The sequence below is a fragment of the Talpa occidentalis genome, unplaced genomic scaffold (genome assembly GCF_014898055.3).
Source record: "Talpa occidentalis isolate TD23 unplaced genomic scaffold, MPIMG_talOcc4v2.1 talOcc4.8, whole genome shotgun sequence".
Taxonomy (NCBI): Eukaryota; Metazoa; Chordata; class Mammalia; order Eulipotyphla; family Talpidae; genus Talpa; species Talpa occidentalis.
The window spans coordinates 9120642-9143260 of NW_023605194.1; the positions used below are offsets into that span (position 1 = coordinate 9120642).

Sequence of the window (22619 nt, forward strand, 5' to 3'; positions counted from 1 at the left end):
TAAGATGAAATGATGACGGGACTAGAATATCATTCTCCAAGAGTGGGAAGCAGCCCCTAATTTCTGAGTGTAGGTTAGTCAAAATGGAAGAAGCATTTTAGGAAGTTAACTGGCAGCAGTGCTTGGCTTGATGGACGTGTGGCTACACAGAAAGCAAGAGATCCAGGTGGGAAGTAATACAGACACAAGCTCCTACACAGTCATGATGGTGATGGGAAGAGGTGGGTGAGAGGCCTGACGGAAGGAAGGAAGGAAGTCACTTTGAGTGATTGGATGTGGGGTTGGGAGACTTGAGGTGATTCCACTGAGGATGACTTGTGGAATTCTGTCACAGTGGAGCTAAATGACTGAGGCATCTGGTTTTGACAGGAAACCATGCATTTGGTGTTAGCCATGGGGAGGCAAGCTCTGGTGTCCCAGAGAAAAGGGAGGTCTGAAGAGGCAGGTGGAAGATGGCCACATGGAAGTGAGCATTGAAGTAAGAGTCCAGGAATCCTCTGGAGGGAAAAAGGAAAAAATCCTCTTGCATGAAGGACCTAAATATTGGGGGAGGAATCTATTTAGAACATAGGAGGAGGGGGAAGGCGCTGTAACAACAAACAAAGGGGGCTCAAAGGAAGAGGACAAACTCCAAATCACAGTGTCCAGGGCAAAGCATTCTGGGAGTGTCAGGTGTGTGCCTTTGTGTGTGTACATAGGCACACAGCTGAGTCTAAAAGGATGTGTGTTAGCATGCTAGTGGTTTTATGTTTGGGTCCTGGAATCATAGGGGGCTTTTCTTCTTCCTACATAGTGGTAGTTTCTGATTTTCCTAGAAGGCATATATTACTTGTATACCTTTAATGAATGATATTAAAAATATTTTCAGGAAGGATGTTAATTCAAATGTTACGGGATAACTGAAGACTGAACAAAGATTTTAGGAAATCGGTAGTTCCCTTACAGATCATTCCATTTTCTCAAAATAAAACTATATAAACTAAATAAAAATATAAACTTACCATCCCTGCTTCCCTCTGCCTTTGGTTCAATCAGCAGATATTTATCGAATGCCTACCATGTTCCAGGCACTATGCTAGGCACTGGAGGGAAAGCAGTGAGTAAAATAGATAATTCCTTTTCCTCGTGGCACTTAAGTTCCAGTGGCACTTATATCCTAGTAAGCCATCACTGGGGACAGTGAACTAAAGTATTAGACTGGAAAATATTTAGAAAAGGTGGTACGCTATGGATTTATCAAGAGCCTATTAGAGCCTATTCTCAATAGGTCCAAAGTAAATAAAATGATTATTCATGAATATTCCAATTTTCAATCTTATTCCCCATAGATATTAGAGCTTTAGCTGTAAAATACATTCATGCATATGCATATTTTGTAATACTTAGCACATTCCTTGTTTTAGTCCCTTGGCGGCTGTATTTCCATTTCATATTGCGACTCAATGTCCAGGGGCACTTACAGAGCTTAAGAGCCTGAAAGGGACTGAGTGTGCTGGGAGCCCTAAATGTGTGGAACTCGGGGGCTGAAGAGCGGAGTGGGAATAAGGGAAGGGAAATAAAAAGGATACTCAGGTGATACAGAAAGTCTCTGGAATATTCCCAGGGAGAGAATAGGACTGTCCTCTCCTCCTTTAGAAAGAGAAGAGAGAATAGAGACGACACAGCCTTGACTGTTAGCTGCCTGTGGGCGCGGTGCCCCCATCAGAAGGGATTTATGTTGTGGGACAAGGACCTCTTGTATGGGACTTAGAAAACCTAGACTGGAGTCCCATCTGTTCCCAAGATCTTCCAAGACCTCATCAACAAAATGATTGAGTTGGGCTGGTGTTGCTTGACTTTTTAGTATGAAGATGCCTTACTAACAGCAAAAGTGAACCCCTTGACCCCGCCATGTGGTAGCGGTGATCTATAGGGCCGCTGAATTCAGCTGGATGTACATCTAGAGCATTTGTGTCCATTCATGGAAGTGCTGTACCTATGACAAAGAATGTATTTATGGGCAAGCCATTCTTCAGGGATGTGTTTGGTGTACGTGTGGGATTGTGGGCAGCCGGTCCGCAGTCCACAGGCCTCTTGGAGACCTCAGGTGAGACCCTCTGAATTGGGGTTCTCCATCTCAACTCTCTTCTCCTTTGTCGCTCTGATTCCAGATAAAGTAGCAGGACGTATTGGTCAACTCCTACATGCCAGTTGAAGACCTTTCAGAGAGGAAATTATTCATCAGTGTGCATTTTATTTTATTTAAAGATGTATTTATTTATGCATACAAGAGCTGGGGTACAGGCCAGAGGTGCAGGGGGGTGAGAGGATTCACCAGAGACAGAGTGGGGAACAGAACAGGCAGATAGACCAGACCGAGGTACACTGCTGAGGGGAGCAGTGGGCGAGTCAGAAGAAGTCTCCTGTGCCATGTGGGCTCTCCCTGGCTGGCCAGGGATCGAACTCATGTTGCAGAGGCTGTGAACTGCTTCATAGTGCAGTGCTCAACCCCTTGCGCCACCAGGGAGGCCCCATCAGTCTGCATTTTAAAAAGAATTTCTAAGCTATGTCATTTAGGCTTCATTTACTAAATGAAGGAGGAAAAAGGAAAATGTATTTGTTCATTTTTTCCTTCATCCTTTTTAACACCTTTATATAATTGGAGCTTGTTTGCATGACTTTAGTATTTAGATGTTATTTTGGGGTTACTGTCAAGAGCATGTTAATTCTTCATGCCTGCCTTTGCCATCTGTGTTGAATATCATTTTTCATAGGGAACTAATGAACTTGATTGCAGGTGCTTTTAGTCATAGAATCATAAACAGGGGAGGAAGGAGCACAAGGGACTATGGTGATGTGACGGGTGACTTCGTGGTGGGAATTTTACGAGGACTGCAGCTGAGAGAAGAAAGCATACATTGTACAAAAACTAAGAATGATATAAAATATATATATAAAATAATTAAAAAAAACCCAACCTCTTCTGTTGGTGAAGCACTTTCATATGCCCTGCGTTTCCTTATATCATCCCATTAAATCCGCAAAACAGGGGCCTCCTGGGTGGCGCAGCAGGTTGAGCGTAGCGCTGTGAAGCTGTCCACAGCCTCTGCAGCGCGGGTTCGATTCCCAGCCGGCCAGGGAGATTCCCACGCAGACCTCTCCTGTCTCACTCGCTGCTTCCCTCAACAATGGACTTTGGTCCATCTGCCTGTTCTGTTCCGCACTCTGGTGAATTCTCTCACCCTCTTGGGCCTCTGGCCTATACCCCAGCTCTTGTATAAATAAATACATGTTTTTAAAAAAATTTTTAAATATCTGCACAACAGCGGAAGTGAAAGGCCAAGGAGCACATAGGTGATAAATAGTAGAGATAGAATTTGAATCCAGGTCCTGCTGACTGCCAGGGCCAAGCATTTCTACTGTGCTCACTGCTGGCAAATCTAGGTTCTGCTACTCCCATCAGCAGTTAGTAGACTCTTCCCCCACCCTCCCAAGTACATTGAGAACTTGGAGGAAGGAATCGGGGTAAATGTGTTAATCTCTTGATCATTAATTCTTGGTCTGCACTGCATGTTAGAATCACTTGGGATTCTAGCAGATTCTACCAGAAGCAAAGCGCCCTTAGAATTTAAGCACCAGGAAGAGAAAGATTATCTGTTTCATTCCCTGCTACAGTATTAAAAAATACAGATACTTGGGCTCTACCCTGGACCTACTAAATGGGAATTTCCAGGGTTGGGCTCCACACAGTACTTTTTAAATTATCTGATAATAATGTGCAGCCAGGGCCTCCCTGGTGGCGAAGCGGTTGAGCACTGGGTTGCGAAGCTTCCAGCAGCCTCTGCAGCACCAGTTTGATCCGTGGCCACCTCGAGGGTCCCACATGGCGCGCAGACCTCTCCTGCCACGCCTGCTGCTCCCCTCAGCAGTGTATTTCGTCAGTCTGTCTGTTCTGCTCCCCGTTCTGGCTCTGGTGAATTCTCTCACCCTCCCGTGCTTCTGACTGTACCCAGTGCTTGTATAAATAAATAAATAAATAAATCTTAAAAAAAAAAAAAAATGTGTAGCCAGGGTCGCGAACCACTGCTCGAAAAGATTTCTCCATGGGTCATGTCAGAAAGAGAATGGCTCAGGCTTTATTTAGGAACAGTTTGATAATGAGTGCAAGCAAGAAAGACTTGACTTGTTGGGTCTTGGAAGCCAAAACCTGGATTCAAGACCTTGGACTTATGGGTCCAAGTCCTAGTTCTTCCAATCCCCAGCTGTGTGATCTTGTACAAGTTACTTACACCATCAGTGAATATTTTCAACTTTATAGGATTGTCATGCAAATAAATTAAAAAATCTAGGCGAACTCCTTCCCACTGAGCCCAGAATATAGTAAGTCAAGTTATTATTACCAGAAAAATTAAGGCAAAGGAAAATAGAACATTTTTAGCAATTTTGCAATGTTTGCCTGAAATCTATTTAGCTTTGTACAGGAGTTCAGACTGAATTGAATTAAATGATAAGGGGAAGTCCCTTGAAAAACAAAATTAGTTACCTTTTGAGGTAGTTAAACCTCCTGGTAACATATCGGTCATCTTTGTGCAAAAATATAGGTTGATATGTTGCTTCTCTCTTGCATTGCAAGTAAAGCAGAGAACTGGAGGTGCAGTTGTACCGTGCACGTTCCCAGCATCCTGTCCAAGGCTGTGTTAGATTTCACCGTCAGTCATTTGTTCAAAGGCCTTTGACACACAGGACCAAAAGATGCTGTTAGAGATTATACTGTTGGCAGATTATTTTTCAGAGTCTAGACAAGTTTCTGTGTAGCAGAATGGGGCTGGAAGAAGGGTGTTTACCTAGGGAGTCCAGACAGTAAAGAGGAAAGGAAAACTTCAGGCAAAAGAAAATTAAGCAAGCAATTTGGCCATTTTTAGACAATTTTTTAACTTTATTGAAGTGGATACAACTTAAGGGTATTTTTGTGACGTAATTGTAAAGCAGATAAAAAAGAATGAATTGCCAAATGAGTTGCCAAATGAGTTGCAAAATAAATATAGTAATTGTGTTCATTGTGAATAAAGAAAATGTTAAACAGTTTCCACATAGGGGGTAGCAAAGAAGACAGCAGGAAGAATCCCAGGTCCGAGGACAGGTAGACAGTCCATCAAATTTTGGCTCAAAATATTTTCTCCGTTACTGTTGCAAACATTGATTTAGTTTGTCTCCTGAGAATTGTGTGCTGGCCTGTTTTGCTGCTACACTTGAATGAGAACCAATAAGTTGTTTAACTTTTGTAATTAAACTTTAACACCTGATTGAAGGGGGCTTTAGCTGCTCTGAAAAGTACTTAGGGTTAATCTGCGTAAGAGGAATTATCTGTTTCTTATTAGCGTAATCAAGGCACTGCCTCTGTCTTTATACTGATGGATGCTTTCTACAGCCTCATGAATCTTATGGTAATATTAAGACTTCAAAAAAATTGGAGGGGGGGAATTGAAAGAATTCCCTTGTTAAAAATTCAGTACTTGACTCTCTAGTTGTTATCAGCCAATTGAAGGATTTTTTTCTTGTTTTCCTTTTTTTCTCCTTCGATTTGCCTTTTAGAAATGCTACCCCTTTTGTGCTGTTTAAGAAGTTTGAGAATTGTAGCTTTTTAAATGTTAAAAAAAAGAAATCTAGTTCCAGATGCAGAAATAGAATTCTCATCTGCTGATGAGAATTATTTCTTGAAGAGTTGTGACTTGGGAGGAGTAAATGCTCAGGGTTTTCTAGTGAACAAGATTAGTTGAGGTGAATTCCTCAATGTTGATTTGACGTAACCACATCTCTTTCTTGACAGCCCCAGATGAATTATTGTCACTGGAGCCCTATGCACTTCCAGGGTCCCTTAGGTGGCACTTGTGAGTAATTCTCGAGTGCTGATCTAATGTGTTAGAGTAAATTTCTGTACAATGTTTTGTTTTGTTTTTTAAATACACTGAATTGTATGTTAACAAGGGATATTGGATTCTGTTTTCTTGAAATAATGCAATCATCATATTTTATGATTGTGCATTTAACACCCTAGGGTGGATAGAGAATAGAAGAAGTAATGGTTAGAATCCTTTTCTCAGAAAAATGATTCCACTTCTACTTGGAGGAGAGCATTAAAGCTGAGAGAATGAAAGTTTAAAATATTATTTCAAAAGTAGACATAATTTTAATATGTATCTGATGATGCCCACTTTCGGTTGAGGGGCTAATCAATGTAATTCTATTTTAAGTGCTACAGGTTGGGGAGAGGAAGGAAGAGGAAACACAGGGGAGCCCATCACAGTGGTGCCCACCCAGGAGTAAAGACGTGACTTATATCAGGATAATTTTGTGTGAAGGCACTTTCCCTTGAAATAACAGAGGTGAAAGTGAGGTTTGGAGAAGTATCTGGATGCCTGTCTCAGCTGCATTTCCTTCCCTGTGCCTATATAGGGACGACCCAGGGGCCACCCTCCCCCGCTGTCACTGTTAGAAATGGCAGAGTACCCAAAGAAGCTGCGCTTGTTCAACAACTGCAGTTAAGACTTTTGTGCAAATTTGAGTTGACTTATGAATAACAAAGTGATTTAAAATATCCCTAATTGGCCCCAGGGATGCATCTTTCCCAAAGTCCATGACCACCTGTTTGCACACTAGCCTCCTACCTTGGGTGCAAATTTGGAAACAGGGACCATGGTGGAGAAACTCACCAGGCAGGGAATTTCACAGAGAAGCAGCATCTGTTTAACCTTAAATATCTGTGCCTTCTGAAGAATTTTTTTGCCTCTAAAAGTTCAAAAGTAGAGTTCCTATTCAGTGCCAGAAATGTCTTTTGATGTAAAATTATTCCTTCCCAATACTTGTTGATTTTTTTTTTTTTTTTTTTTTAACGTGTGGATCTGACCTGTTTGGTGCTTTAATCCTAAATGTTGTCTTTTCTGTATAGCCAGGCTGTCAGGATATAAGGGGAAAATAAAGTACCTGTGCTGATTTTGAGAATACAAAATCAGAGGCCTTATTTTCTAGAGTAAGAATCAAAAGACTGTGTTTGTAGAGGAAGCACCAAAGCACCACTTTTATTGTAAAGCATGATGTTTGCAATAGTGTGTTTATCACTTTATAAGCTTTAGAAGGATTATTTTCCCATACACCATCATTTATTACTTTATTGAAAATGCAGCCACTTTGAGTTCTGAACTATGACCTTTGCAAGAGCAATATTATGTTTATGTTTAATTAGTAATTTCTTCTGTCTACTTCTTATAAACCCACAGTTGGAAAATTAGTTGTCTTTTTATTTTTCATTTTTTGAGATAATTATACATCTGCAAAAGCAGGAAAAACAAAGTGAAAAACTCAAAATGATAAGACCTCTTTTAATTTATATGACTTAGATTTTATCTTCAACTACTACTTGTTACATGAAAACGAAAGGAATCGCCCTAGATGTGTGGTTTATTTAACTGAAAATCACTGCTTTTCCCTTCCTGTGTGCATGTCCTCTTGACCCTGACTCCCTGAGGGCTCGCCTTGTGCTCACACTCCTTTTCAAGCCCTGATGCCGAGAAAAAGAACCCTGTCCTGCTTGGCACGAAGCTCAGCCCTGGCTGGTGGGTCAGAGGCTGTTTTTTTCCCTCTCTCTCTTTCTCTCTCTCACACACGCACACACACATGCACACACGTACACACATGCACGCACATGCACATGCACGTACATATGCCCGTGCCCATCCCCACCGGGGTTAAGGTTGAGCATCCACGTCAGGACCAGCCCGGCTGGTCACTCTGTGGTGGGCCCACCTGGCCGTCCACAGTGAGATGCCAAGGCTAACCCCCCACATCCTGTCTCCTCCATCTTTGACACACCTGTGTGAGGACTTGACAGGCATCTGTCTCGCTAGGGCATTTTAAAACCCGCTGCTACTCTGGAAGGATAGCACAGGGGCCAGGGGCTGCGACCCTTTGTCAACTGGGAAAACTGCATGGGAACACTCCTTTGGCGACATAGTGCTTTCCCACTTTTGGAAGAAGGGGAACCTTGTGGCCTGTAATTCTAAGAAAATTGTTGTAAACAAATAAAAAGCAGAAGTGAGCTCTTCATGGGGGCGGGGAGTGAAGTAGGTTCCTGGGAGCTTGAGGAGCATGTGACTCAGTCACAAACGCTGCATGGAAGTGCGCCTTTGGAAAAGGCCTGCGCATTCTGCAGGAGAGAGAACAGCAAACGCTTCTCCCCTTGGCCAGCAGGTCTGGGGTAATTCAGGAGCTTTAAAGCAAAGTTCAAAGTGACATCATTTTCCAGCTGGGAATTAGCACACTTATATATGGAATACAGGCATTTCAACAGGTACAGTTACTGTTACCATCAGCTTGATGTTGACTTTTTAAGTATAAAGATGGTAACCTTTATGTGTGTGAACCTTTCCGGGTGAGATGCATGTGGGTAATAAATGTAAACCATAAGCTCTAGAGTTGAAGTGTTTGTGGCTGTCACCATGTAAGTCAGTTTGCAAATCTGAATTATGAAGAATGTCAGCTCTTACCCTTCAGAATGATCACCTGTTACCCTGGGGTCTGTCTCTTATCACCGTGTCCACTGCATCAGTTAGGTGTGTGGACGTGGGAACAAGGCAGCATTTAAAAATGCATTCTTTTATCCGTAAATGCACACGAGGTACCTTTATAACCCCGCTACTTAGTATGAAGGTCAAACAAATGTAGCCCAAGTTCAGTTTCTACCTTGTGAAATCAGGTGGTTGGAAAGTGTGCGTGAGGATCCCCATGGACACAAGATGCGAAGCCCCTCTTTGTTGTTGCTGAACTTCAGGGCAGGCTCGTGCATGGTGTCTCGATAGGCCAGTGGAGGGTGCAGGGTGAAACCAGTCTGGTGGCTGCTGTCAGATCTGACATCTGTCCTGTGATGATGAGCATGGTGGCCTGATTTTCTTCTCTTCAGATGTTCTTCCTTCTCCCCCTCCAGAAATAAGTTGAAATGACCTTAAAACACTGTTCCCTACACACTCCCACTGAGGGAGTTCATGCAGAGGACTCTGCTGAAATCCAGAGGCAGGTCAGCCCCCCACCCCCCCCCACGTCCTCACCCTCACCATCAGTGCCACCTGCTCTGTGCAGGGGAAGGTGGTGGGGGCTCTTTGCCAGGGGCCGCGGGGCAGTAGCTGTGGACATCCAGGCGCCTCTTGACTCTAGGCGTCACTCAACCCACTTTTCCTCTGTCTTGACTGCCCATCTTGTAGGCAGAGCTGCTGAAAGTAATGGTCCTTACTGCTCATCTGTCCATTTGCTATTGTAAGGCTTTTACAGACAAGGAAGTCAGCGGGGCAGGCAGCTTCAGGGGTCATTCAGTTCCACACCCACATTTTCTAGAACCCCCCCTCAAAAAACACAGAAGACCTCCCCATCTAAGAAAATAGAACAGCACTCCAGTTGCTGGTGAAAGACTCAACCTAATTCTTCCTAGCCAGGAACCACTTTATTTGGTGGGTTTAATCTTAAAGAATTTCTTTTATTCTCTTCACTATATGGGTAGATAAGGGAAAAACACATCTTATTACAGACATCTTCCTTGCTGTGATAGGTGTAGTCCCCCTAAGTAAATGTCAGGTAAATTCTGACGCTCTAAAAAGATTTTAACAACTAAAATACCAAATCCCTAAAGCCCAGGAGAAGGTGGTGCACCTGTTAACCCTTTTGTCACTTGTACCAGCACCAAGCAGGTAATTTTGACGTCAAAAGGTCTATGACTTTCTCAGCTTAATCTTTTTAAATAGACTTTCTGCGCGTCAGTTCTCTATACTCGTTTGTCAAGTAAGTGAGTAGATGCTTCGGCCCTTTTTTTTTTTAAAGTACAACAGTAAGCATGCCTGTTGCCCTTCATCATCCATAAAAAAGATTTCTGGCTCATCCAGCGGAAAGTGATTCACCTGCAGCTTTGTTTGTGAATTAGTCACGGGCAGCCTCTCACCCAGCTGGTGGTGCTTCCCTCCAATGAAATGGAAAAAAGTCTTTCCCCTTCCCTCCCCCCTTAGGTGCAAACCTAGACTTCCACCTGTCTAGGTTTGAAACCGTCACCAACAGCTGTTTATTTCCACTGACAGTTTCGAGCACACGTCAGTGGTTTCCCCCCAGGTGAATGACACCCTCGCGTTGGCGTGACAAATGACTAATAAAGCATTATGAAACTCCTTAAGTGTGAGGTCCCCCTTCTCCTAGTGAGTCACTGCTGCCGCCAAGTGACAGGTTGGGGACATCGGGGGAATCTCAGACAACAAGAGCATCGATTCCTTTCCCAAACCAAGGCCGCTTCCCGCTCTGAGACAAAGATGTCCCATCCTCTGGTGTGATGGGAATAAAGAATCTCTCCCAGACCACACTTGCCTCCACAGGGGCGTCCCTCCACAGTCTGTGAGTCGAGAGTGGTGTGGGCGATTAAGAAGATAAGTTCCTTCTCTGAAGGGAAATATCTAATTTTAGTGCTGAGGCATTTTTGTTTGTTGGTTTGGCTTGGCTTGGCTTTCCACAATCTGTCACGAAATCGGCCCTCTCCTCCGGGAAGCGAAATTCTCCGTCTTCACATGCATTCGTCGCACCAAACAAACTTGTAATTCTCAGAACCCAGGAGGGCTTGGGGACAGAGGCAAAGCCTGATGGCGCCAGCGGCCTCATTCTTGAACTGGGCTGAGAGCTTTTCAATTGCGGTGACATTTTCAGCCAGGAAGGTAGTAGTTGTTGGGGAGCAATGTTTTACAGGCAATTACTTTATATGATCAATGGAGCAATTCCCCTTCCAGAAAGGAACCCAAGCGATCAAGTGAAATCATTGAAGGGAGCAAGGGGGAGCGGCAGAAAGGATTCATCTGATTAGCAGGTGCCGGGCTGGAGGCTCCAGGGCACACAATGTCACTGGCCCTTTAAGACAATGGCTGTGCTCCCTCCGCAGCCGCCACCCCCTCCCCGGAGCTGTTGACAGGTCTGAACCTCCCGAGCAGCCCATTGTGGCCACAGTAGGAGGCACCTGCAGAAAATGTGCCAAAACCAGGCAGGGAGCAAGGGCTTTTCAATAAGCCCCGCAGCTGGAGAGGAGAAGCAATACTAAACAACAGGCGCGGACTGGCCATGTGATGGGGACAGGGGTCAAAGCCAGACACCTCCTATCGGCTTTCTGAGCTGTGCTCCGTTCAATTTGCTGACATCTTCTAGCTGGCTTTTCTCTATTTGCTTAATATGCTGCGGTATTTAGCTTAAAAGCACTAAATGCACCATCACGACGAGCTTTTCTCTCCCCGTCCCATTTACTGTTATTAAAGGCCGTTTTCCAGTATTTTCACTCTTTCTGCCCCAAACTAAGATTGCTTTCTTTTGCCTCTCTCATGACTCCTCGGGGCGCACACGTCACACGCTGCCCCTGTACCTCCCCTCCCCCGCATGTGCTCATCTTTAATTCAGGGGCACGCAGAGCTCTCCAAATCTGGGGTCCGTGCTGCCTGCATCAGCCCATGCCCCCCCAACCCCCCCCCCCATGCGCTGCCCTGCCCCCTGGCCCAGAGGCCTCACTGCCTTGCCACTCAGCGGACGTTTATTGTGCATCTACTGTGTCACCACCATGGTTCTCTGGGCTTCCGGAAATCTGGAAATGGACCGGGTGCGCGTGCCTTCTCTCCGCTGTTTAGAAAGCAGCAGGGAGGCCAGGGTTTTAGGGACTGGTGTGCGCCCTGCACTTTTCCTTGTGGTACACACAGCCCTTTGCGAAGGAGCAGGAGCAGGAGGTCGGGGCCTGGGGATGGGGCTGTGCTGGCGGAGCCCTGGCTTGTCCAGCGTGCCTTGGGACGCCAGAGGACAGCTTGGGAATTTCATCTCTGGAAGGGAAAGGGTGGCCGAGAAGCTGGCAGAGGCTGTTCCGGCAGCTCTGTGAGGCTGGGGCCATCACGTGTCACATTGGCTCCACGCTCTCCAGCTTTTGCGATGCTGCCATCCTTCTGTTTGTCACGTGAAGTAGTAAGGCGTTATCTCTGTCTTCCAGATGAAACACTGAGACTCAGGGCTAAGCATCCCGCCCACGGCCACACATCCAGTAGGTGGTAAGTGCCAAGGCCACCAGGAACCAGGCCCCTGTGCTGCGCCCTGTGACCGCGGCCTCCTCTGCCCCGCACCTGCTGCACTTCAAGCGCCCCACCAGCCCCGACGCATCGAGAGCCACGTGGGGACAGACAGGCCAAGTGACCTTTTCACAGTGAAACTCTTTCCTCCCCTCCCACAGATGGAGAGCGTCGGCGTGTACGGATTCTGTGGGTGCACAGCCAAGAGCAAAATGAAGTGTGATTCCAGGTGGGAAATAGCCGCTTCAGGTAGGAAACGAACATGTTTGTGTAAGTATCACACCTGCGTCTGAAACAGTCGCCCCCACCCCCCCAACTCGGGTCCTCTGGGGAGGGCCTCGGGACTCTTGAGACTCCCGGGACGTGGAGACTTACACACGCGTGAGAGGTTTGCTGGACTGTGGCGAAGCACCTGCTTGTGGAGAACGCCCGGTGCTAAGAGGTGCGCGAGGGCGTCCGGGCACACCGCGTGTGACTGCGACTTCCTGTGTTGCATCTCATGGATGAGGTGCTTTGCACAGAACTCCCCACCAGCAAAGAGAACTTAAGACTCGCTCCAGGTTCGGAGGACGGTTCACAATTCTTAGCAATGAAATAATTTTACATTAAGGAACGTACATTGTTATTTTCGATACGACGCTCTTACACGCCTAGAGATTTCGGTGCAGTCTGGACATCACTTTTGTCCACACTGGGAAACCAGAACCTTCGTGACCCTCAGTCAGGGGTGGTCAGTCTATCGTGGTGGCCGGGGAGGGGACCTGCTGTGTCTCCGGGGTGCGTCCCAGTGCCAGAGGCACCCGGGGGTCAAGAAAGGAAATCCTTGCCCGCGACCCAAGCCTGGAGCGGTCACTGTCACGCTCACGGGTGGCTCAAGGAGCGGGACCCACATGGGCCTAGCCTCCCCGGCCCTGGGCCATGGTGTCTGTTCGGACCTAAGGCAGCCAGGAAGCCATGGCCCCACTCCCCGAGTGCCTTTATGCTGTCACATGTCTCTCCTCTCTGCGGACCGGTCCTGCTCTTCCTTCCTCCCGAGCGCCTCCCTCCAGTCCTGGGGAAAACAAGTGCACTATTCATGTACAAAGAGAGAGAGAGAGAGAGGAGGGGGAGATGCCACCGACAAACTCCATTGAAAGCCACTGGCTGTTCATTTACATTCACACTTTTAAAAAATGTTAACTAATGATGTTAAATGGTTTGCCAAAGGTCCTGGCAGGTCAGTTGTAGAAGTGTCATTTCTGCCTAATTAGGGCTCTTGTGGCTGCCCGGGGCCTCCCAGTGCAACTGGTGACAAGCCGAGAGCTGACAGCTTCAATTGGTGCCACTGGGAAGGGTGGGCCCGGCGTGTTTTCCAACTCAGCCAGGTGTTGGCTGAATGGGGGAGGGGCCGGGAGGAATCTCAGCGCCTCTATGATCCTCTTTCTTTCCCTGCTCCCTCACCAGGCCTTCCCCTTTGCAGGTCTTGTCTCGTGTCAAGGTCAAGAATGGGCTTTGCTAAATCAGCAATTTGGGTTATCTCTGGGAGGTCATTAGCAATCCCTGGCCCAGACATTTCAAGTGGTCTCAGCCTCCAGATGCTAGATTCCCCCACCCCCTCCCCCCAGCCCCCACTAAAAATCAGAGAGTAGGAAAAAGAAAAGGAAAGTTTTAGGTGGAAAAACAAAGAAAACAAAGACAACAAAACAAAACCAAAAGCGCCAGAAAACCCTGCAGGGCATTATAGCGGGAGCTTCTGAAAACATTGGTAAGAATAAAGTTGGGGTGGCTGGAAGAGAAAACAGCCGAAGCATCCCAGTCAGTGCTTTAAATACTTGAAAGAGAAAAGAATGAAAGGAAATCCTATGATGTTTAATCAGATGCAGAGTACCTGTCACGCAGTAGATGCTCGGTAAATCGTTCGTTGTTTGGACTTCTCCAGAGGAAAACCTGTGCGGAAAAACAGAAGTGATTTCGAGATCCCGTCATTGTTCACGCTTATTTTGTTTCTGCAGTGTCCTGTGAGTGTCTCAGTTAACCAGAAAATACCTGCTAAGTGGGGAGGGTCCTGTGACAGCTCTCCACGTGCCTGCTTCAGTTTCCTCTTTTCATTTTTGCCCTCCCTCCTTCCTCCCCCTCCCCCTCTCCCCTCCTTCCTTTCTGTCTCTTTCTCTCCCTTCCCTCCTCCCTCCTCACCCCCACTGGTGTGCAGCAGCCCCAGGCTGCGGCCGCTGCATCACCAAGAGGCAGCCCCACAGCAGTGGTAGGACATCTGGACCAGAATTTGGACTTGACACACTGGGGGGGGCCCTGGTGGGCCTTTCCTGGTGTTTGAAGGGACCCCGCCCCGCCTTGCACACACATAGGCACCGCCACATACCCACCTACCGGGCGTGGCAGCAGGCCTGAAAGCTGAGGAATGGCGGGGTTAGCACCTGGGCCTTTGGAAGCACCACTGTGTTAAAGGAAAAAAGTGAACGGTGAGGAAAAAGCCATCTTTGCTTTATGAAAATCTAAGGCCACGCCCCAAGGTGGCAGTTCTGGAAGGGGGAGAGAAACTGAAGTGCTGGGTGTCTGGGACTTGGGGGTTTCAACTCCCTTTTCTCACCCCGGGACGTCTCTCCCGCTTGCTGTCTGTGTTCTCTCTAAGATGGCAGAGGGAGAACCGGGGCTGGAAAGATCAGCTGTTCTGTCTGTCAGTTTTATCCAGGGAGTGTTGCAGGGAGGCAGGAGGCAGAGTGTGTGGACCAGAGCTGGCACCGAGGCTGCCCAGCACATCTTTGAACAGACGAGAATAAGCAGAACTGAGCTGGGGGCTGGCGAGAGCGGCTGCCTGTCTGCAGCTTTCCTTTCCAGCCACCTCCTTCGTCTCACTTTGCATCTCGGTCCTCTCTTCCTCTCCCACCCCTTTCAAGCTGCAGCTGCTGTTCTTTTTCCTCTGTCAGTGACCTCCTTTGTTGACTCGGACAGCTTTTCCCCTTGGACACCATTTCATTTAGTTGTTTTAGTAGCTACTAAAACAAACAGCTGGAAGACTTGTGAGCAGAGAGAACAACTTGTGAGCTCCACCCAGCCTGGGTTTTGTGGCCTCACTACTCCAGGGGTGTCCATGGTAACTGCTGATCACAGTGGTGACCCTGGGAAGGTGGGGTCATATTCCACTGGATCTTTCCCAAACCTTTCTGAAAGCAGATCTCATTTTGCTCTTCCATTGTTTAAGGTTTTTTGGTGGCCCGTTGAGATCTGGCTCTGGCTTCTCTTTGGCCTTGGAGCCTTCATCTGGTTGTCCCATCTGCTGGCCGTTCTCTGAACATGCCAGAATGTTCTATGCCACAGGGAGGGCCTTTGGACAAGCTCATTTGTGTCCTTGGAATGCCTTTTCTCCCTGCTGTTCTCACCAACACCTACTCCTTACCCCACCTCTCCCAGGATGCTTCTCCTGTCACCCTCCAGCTAGATGGACCGTTCTCTCTTCTTTTATGAACCGCACACTCTTCTCATAGAGAACAATGACGGTAATAATAAAGTTCCCTTTTACGGGGTATGCCCTGTGTGCCAGCCACTTGCCCGTGGGCTTACAAACGTAGCGTGCCGTCCTCCCCATGCCGTGAGGAAGCTGCTGTGGTGGAGATTTACTTTACCAACAGGATCCACGGGATCCTGTGTGGCAGGTCACGCAACTTGAAGGGGGTGGAGCCAGGTTTGGGTCCCACCTGCACACTCGAGTGTGCGTCGTAACTGCCCTTGTCTGGAACCACCAGATCGTGCTGCCCCCCGTTGTAGGTGGCTACTAGGTGGAACGATGTGGGTGTTTGCCCCCGTCTGGATGGAAAGCTCCTGACTTGGTGGCACTCAGGGAATTTTGTGTTCCGGTGCCTGGGGCAGGGCCGACATGTGGCGGAGACGCCAAATGTTGGTTGAACGTAATACAATGGAATGGAATGGAATTGTACTACATATTGGGGGGGGGCGTGTTTTTCTCTCTGCCTCTCTTTTTCTATATATTTGCATTTAAGCATACATATAACATATGCTTATTTCATACACAGATACATCCACATTTATATATTGTATATGCATACATACATTGATATACACACAGAATCACATGTGCATGTATGTGGGTGTACAGGCACGAGTTAGCCTGCACGCATGTGTGTGTAAAGAGAGGCAGCGAGGCAGGGAGAGTCCCTATGGGAGCACGCGGGCCCTGCACGTCTCTGGTATTGCAGGATGAGCTGTGTCCTGCGTTACTCACATCCCTTGCAGCCTGGTGAGAGTGCATGTGTCTTGGCGTAGATGCTCCAAAAGCCAGACCTCCAAGCCCCCACGCCCTCTCGCATCTAAGTCGGAGAGGTCCTGGGAGGGTGCTCATGGAGCAGAGCCCTGGGTGGTGTCCCCGGACCTTACCCAAATGTTTCCCTCCTCGCTCTTCTCCTTGACCCGGAGCTGGTCCTGGAGGTGACCGTGGCTTTCATGCTGCCCCACCGGTGCCAAAGCCCCCCGGCCCCTGCTGTGCTGCTGTGTGTGACATAAAGGATGAGACAATGAACCCCAGCCCCCGCCCCAAGCAGAGTATCCTCCGCACAAAACAACAAAGCTGTGCCAGAGCAAAGAGGTGCCACGAGCTCTGGGGAGTCAGGTGGGGGCTCAGTATAGCTAATTCGAGGGCAGACAATGCTCATTTGCCCTGTGGATTCTACGCTCGCGCTCTTGCACGTAGTGGGGACAGAGCTTGAGTCATTTATATACATTCATAGACGGTGTCATTTGACATTACATAGGTCCCCTTTATTTCACCCAATATGAGTATGGACCCCCTGTCATAAAATCAGATGTAAAGCATCTAGTTCTTATTGAAAAGCATCTAGTCCTTGTTGCTGCTTCTGAAGTAATTCAGTGACCCCAGGGAAGTCCCCCCATCCTGCTCACCCCCTTCCTGCCCGGCTCTCCATCCACTCTGGAGCCCTCCTCTCGGGCTTGGCTCGCTAGACCCGCCCTGCCTCTGAGAACCACCGAGGCAGCTTTCTTGCTTGGCTGCGCCCTTGGCTGCCTTGTCGCCTCCTGCAAGCTTCTCTCTCAAACCACATGGCTGGGCGCAGGTGGCCACGCGGCGAGATGGCCACGGCGCTTCCTCTGCTTCTTCACCCAAGTCTCCCAAGCTGTGCTTCTGCCGGAGTGGAACCATCTTTGATGTCTCTGTTTTAATTTTTAAACATTTGCCCATTTTTTCATGCTCCTCATAAAAAAAGGGACTGTGGCTGTGGAGAGGCCTCACTTTCTCAGTCATGCCTTTGCGGGTCCTTGGTGCATCCCGATGTGCCGGGGACTGGGGTGGCTGGCAGGTGCGCCCTGTGTCCCCCAGGGCCCTGTGTTCTTCTGTCAGTGCCCTGCTGTCTCCTTGAAGTTCTTGAGACTGTAAATGCGGGGTGTTACACCTTTGCATTGTAATGGGCCCCACAAAACATGTGGGTGACCCTGCCTTTGGAGTTACTGACCCCTCTAACAGTGAAGCTTGGAGTTGTGGCATTAAAACCTTGGCGTGCATTTGTGTGTTACAGCCCCTCACCTCCCAAAGCCGCATGAGAGCTGGGGTGCCCTTACAGAAAGAGTTCTGGGCTGAAGGTGATGGAGGCCCAGGTGGCGGGGGCCCGGAACGCCCCTGGGGGCCGGACAAGCCGCCCCCAGAATTCTCCCATCTGTTTATGCAGGGTGCTGGGGAGCAATCGCTGGGATCTTTGTTCAGGGAAGCTTCCCACGAGGACTGTTTTCACCCAGTGTGACCCCATCATTTGGCCAAGAATTTCTGCTTGTTGGAAGTCTACAGAAAAATATCCCTATTGAAACAAACCAGATTTGGAAATGGACTATCCTTTTATTTTTATTATGTTTTTTATTTTTGCATAGAAGAACTGGGGCATAGGCCAGAGGTGTGGGAGTTGAGAGGAATCACCAGAGGCAGAGTGGGGAGCAGAAAAGGCAGACTGACTGAAATACACTGCTGAGGGGAGCAGCAGGCAAGACAGGAGAGGTCTGCTGCACCATATGTGAGGCAGCTCCTGGCCGGGGATCAGACTCTGGCCGCAGTGGTGATAGCACTGAGACTTAACCCCTAGGCCGCCAGAGAGGCCCTGGACTTTCCTTTTTAAAGTATGTATACTTAAGTTCTTATTCGAGCCCTTCTATTTATTTCCTTTCACTTTCCTAACCTGCCTTACTCCAAAAGGGACTTCTGGACATGCACATAATTAATTAATAGGAATGATGCATCGGAGTTACAGAACTGAAAGGGGAGTAGGGCAAAGTCAAGGATAAGATCGGTTCACAAATGTAAGCCAGAAAGGTGTCTCCAAACCTCTCGGTAGCAGAGCAGAGACTTGGGGTCAATGCCAAGTACTCTGGAAGGCAGGGGAAGGAAGGGTTGGGAGCAGGTCCCCAGGGGCCTCCACTGTCTCCCCGTGGGTCTGAGATGTCTTGGGAATGTGTGGGGCTTTCCAGAAATCTGTTTGCACGAGGGACCAAACGCGCTCCCAGGAAATCCCGAGAGAGCAATGACGTTTCATTTGGAGGAGAGAGAGGTTTGGAATACTTCATGATCACTCAGGCGTCCCTCCTCTGCCCACAGATGACCTGGGCTTGAGCAAGCATGACCCAAATCCCCTCCCTACCCCCACTCCGAGAACTTGGGCTTGGGGGGTTGGTATCTCGGCCACATGGCAGCGGCAGCAGCAGAGGTGGTGAGCCCGGCGCTGGCAGTGTGGGTGGCACTCGCTCGATGGCAGTGGCACCAGCACTGGCGGTGGCGGTGGCACCAGCACCAGCGGCACCTGTACCTGCGGGAGGTGGCACCTTCGAAGTGGACACAGCAGCTTCGCAGCAGCTGCAGGGACCGGTCAGCTTTGGTGGGGGAGGCTGGTGGCTGGAGGGACCAGAGTTACTCTGCTGCAGCATGGCTCTGGGGTGCAGAAACATGGACCCCGGGACATGGCAAGAAACTCATCCCGAGAGGTGTTTGACTCCCCATCCCCTTGAGGAGGTTTCCTCCCATAGCTGGAGGGAGGTGGAGCCCAGGAAGTGGCCCTGGGGGCTGTAAAAGAGATGCCATTTAATCAAAGGGCAGAGTGAGCCTTGAAGAGATGAAGGACCCAAGATTTAGGGCATTTGTGAGATGCGTGCCAGCCAGCCGGCTAAGAGAAGTTCAGTCTTTCCCCGAACAGGCAGTTGCGCACTCATTCATTCGTTCGTTCATTCATTCAACAGGCCTCTGGGGAGCCTTTGCTGGAGTCTGCAGTCACTTTACTAGGATCTCAGCCTGTGCTGTGTGGCTCTATGATCTTAAGAAGGTTATGTGATTCCTCTAAACCCCAACTTCCCCCCTGTAAGTGAACCACAAGTGATTTTAAGTATCATTGGTATCCATCTCTTTAGGGTTTAGGGGAACTGGATTCTCGTGAAGTGGTCCCCACGATGCCTGCACAATGCGCGTCCAGCAAATGGAAGCTCTGATTAAGGGCGACGGGACATGCAGACGCACCTGTGTTTGTCCACATAATGAAAGCTTCCTGGCCAATGTCCCATAGGATGTGCTATGTGGCTCCTTCCATGTATTAGTGGAGATATCTTGGTTGCTATCTGTGTTTGAGGGTTTTTCCAGAGTACCTGGGCAGAGTGCATGAACTATTCATGAGTTTTTAAAGCAGAAGAGAAAGGAATCCCTTCTGACCGTCTCTCTGGTGCTTTTGTCTGCTCTGTGATACCTCCGTCTGTCCCCGGTGTGCTAGGCGGTTCCCCTGCAGGGAGGGGCAGGGCACTGAGGCTGACTGAGAGTGTCTGCTGGTGGCTCTGCCTCTCGGGAAGGTCTCCTTAGACTGTCTGCTCGTCGGCTGCTTCCGTTCTTCTAGATTCATTCAGCAAATACCTCTCAAGCATCTGTATGCCAGGGACTGTGATAAGTGCTGGGGACACGAACGGAACCCACCGGCTGGGGGGGAACGTATGTGGAGGTAGGAAATGGGTTCTCAAATAGGGGCGCTTTGAAGGGCATGAGGGTACATACATAGCAGAGTGGAGGGGAGGTGGCTGGGGCAACAACCCTGGGAGGTGACACTTAAGCTGACACATGAAGCATGTGTAGGAGACATGGGGGGTGAGGAGTCCAGGGGGAGGAGCAGAGTCTCCCTGGGGCCACGTGCCAACCCTTCACATTTTTGAAGTCACCTTCTTCTTCAGAGTTCTTTGATTTTGCTCCTAGTCGCTCTGGCTTTTCTTTCTAGGATGTGATTTTACAATCTGTTGTCATTCTGAGATCCAGGCTATTCACACACACACACCCCCCCTTTTTTTTTTACAACTTTATTGAGCCCTGATTCTCACATACCAGAAATCCACTCATTAGAGTGTATGACCAGTATCATCGAGTTGGGCAGCCACGTCCACAGTCCATTTTAGAATATTCTCGCCATGATGCTAATCCCATGCCCACTAGCAGAGACTTTCGTAGCCTCAGCCCTGGAAGCCACGAGTGGTTCTCCATCTCTGTAGCTCTCCCTGTTCTGGACATTTCCTGCCAGCGGAGTCACACGGGGTGCGGCTTCTCACTTAGCACAGTGCTTTCAAGGTTCCTCCACGTGGAGCAGGAATCACGACCACAGTTCTTGTTGCTGAATAATATCCCATCTCAAGGCTGTGGCAATCTTGTTTGTCCATTAGTTAGTAGCCACTTGAGTTGTTTCCATACTCTGCCTTTTATGAATAACGTTGATGGAGTATTCATGTAAAAGTTTTTGTGTGGATGTGTTTTTATTTCTCTTGAGTACCTTCCTCGGAGAGGAATGGCTGTGTCTTACGATAACTCTGTGTTTAACCCTTTAAGGAACTGCCAGGCTGATACCCAGGGGATTGCTGTGTGTGAGGGGGGAACCAGCTCCTCCATCAGAATTTGGTGATCAGGATCCCGTCACTGACAAAGACATCTGTCAACATGAGAAACTGTGGTTTTCTGTGTTTTGCTAATTAGGACATATTTGCCTAATTCTAATATCGATTCAATACGGCCTATTAAAAACATACCCATTAAGGGCCTCCCTGATGTCACAGGGGTTAAAGTCAGTGCTATCAAGCTATAGGCAGTCACTGCAGCATGAGTTTGATGCTGGCCAGGGAGCTACCCACGTGGCGCAGCAGACCTCTCCTCTCTCACCAACTGCTCCCTCAGCAGTGTGTTTCAGTCATTCTGTCTGTTGTGTTCCCCACTCTGTCTCTGGTGAATCCTGTTACCCCCTGTACCTCTGGCCTATACCCCAGTTCTTATATGCATAATAAAAATAAATCTTAAAAAAAATTTAAAAATAACCCATTAAAAATATGAGTTCTCCCCAGGCAAGTATGATCATATACAGGTCCTCTCACTGCACACATTTCAGCCAAGGACACGGGAGAGGCCCGGGACCTGGTAGGGGGACATCATCCACCCTTTGCATTCATTATTTTCCTTTGTTTTTCATCTCATCCAGTGCTGTTCACACTCACTGATTGAACAGTCATGGTTCATGGGTCATGTATGGCCTCGCTCCTCGCTCCTCACCCCCATGTGACAGTTGCATCTCCCCCCCACAACCCCGGGCCATTAGGGGACCAGCAGGGGCACTCACTGTGGTGTGGGCAGTATGTGGAGAGACAGGACTGCAGCTCTGAGGCGCTGAGCAATGACTGGCCCTCCCTGAGCCATGGGGCTTGCGCAGGGCCAACCTCACCAGGCTGAGGGCTCGGGGACCACTGGGCTCACTGATTCACCATCAGGACGGAGTTCATATGCCAGGTTACAGAGTTTAGGCTATTCTGCAGCTCAGGGAGAACCTTCTGATCTCTTGGGAAGAGGACTGATGTGCTGGTGGTTCCTGTAGGGGGAGCCCAGGGGCAGCGTTTGGCAAGGATGGGGATGGGAAACCAGCGGGGCTGCTGCCCTAACCCAGGAGAGAGGCGATGAGGACCTGGTCCAAAGCCGGGATGCTGGAGAGGAAGGAGCCACACATCGAGTCACTGTGGCGGGGCCTGTGGCAATTGATGCCTAACTGGACATGGTGTGTAACCCAGGGCGACCGCCAGGTGACTGGGCCTGTGGGTCCACGCTGCTGCTCTCAGACTGCACCATCCTCATTCTGCAAATTATCGTCAATGACCCCCATTTTAATGCAGAGGCTTTTTGGAGGGCAAGGGAGGAGTAAAGTTGCGATGATCACACTGACTCGCTTGCTCCCTGCTCTCATCCTGCTGGCAGCCTGACATCCTAGGTGTGGGGGGACAGAGAAATCCTAAACACAGTCTTCACAGGCAGATAAGAAGAAGCTGTGCCGCGCCCTGGATTTCCAGAGCCTTGGAAGGAGTGAATAGACCGCCTGTCCCTGAACCTGACGGCTTCTGGAGTGGCTCGCTAAGATCCCCCAGATGGCAGCATGGTGGGTTTAGCGCTCAGCAGGCCCTCCCTTCCTATTGTCCCTGTAACTCCATTGTTTTAAGCAAGCCGACTCTGTAGCCAGGGTTCATTCATGACAAACA

At 48.7% G+C, this 22619-nt stretch overlaps 1 protein-coding gene across 1 annotated transcript in view; it reads left to right on the forward strand.

Annotated features, from left to right (window-relative positions):
• Positions 1–22619, forward strand: part of HSPA12A (heat shock protein family A (Hsp70) member 12A) — a 124390-nt gene that overhangs the window by 2158 nt on the left and 99613 nt on the right. Inside the window, exons 2-3 of the mRNA XM_037496559.2 lie at positions 12014–12071; positions 12251–12338. Of these exons, the coding sequence (XP_037352456.1) occupies positions 12251–12338 (88 nt within the window). The 5' untranslated portion in view covers positions 12014–12071. The remainder of the gene's footprint in view (positions 1–12013; positions 12072–12250; positions 12339–22619) is intronic.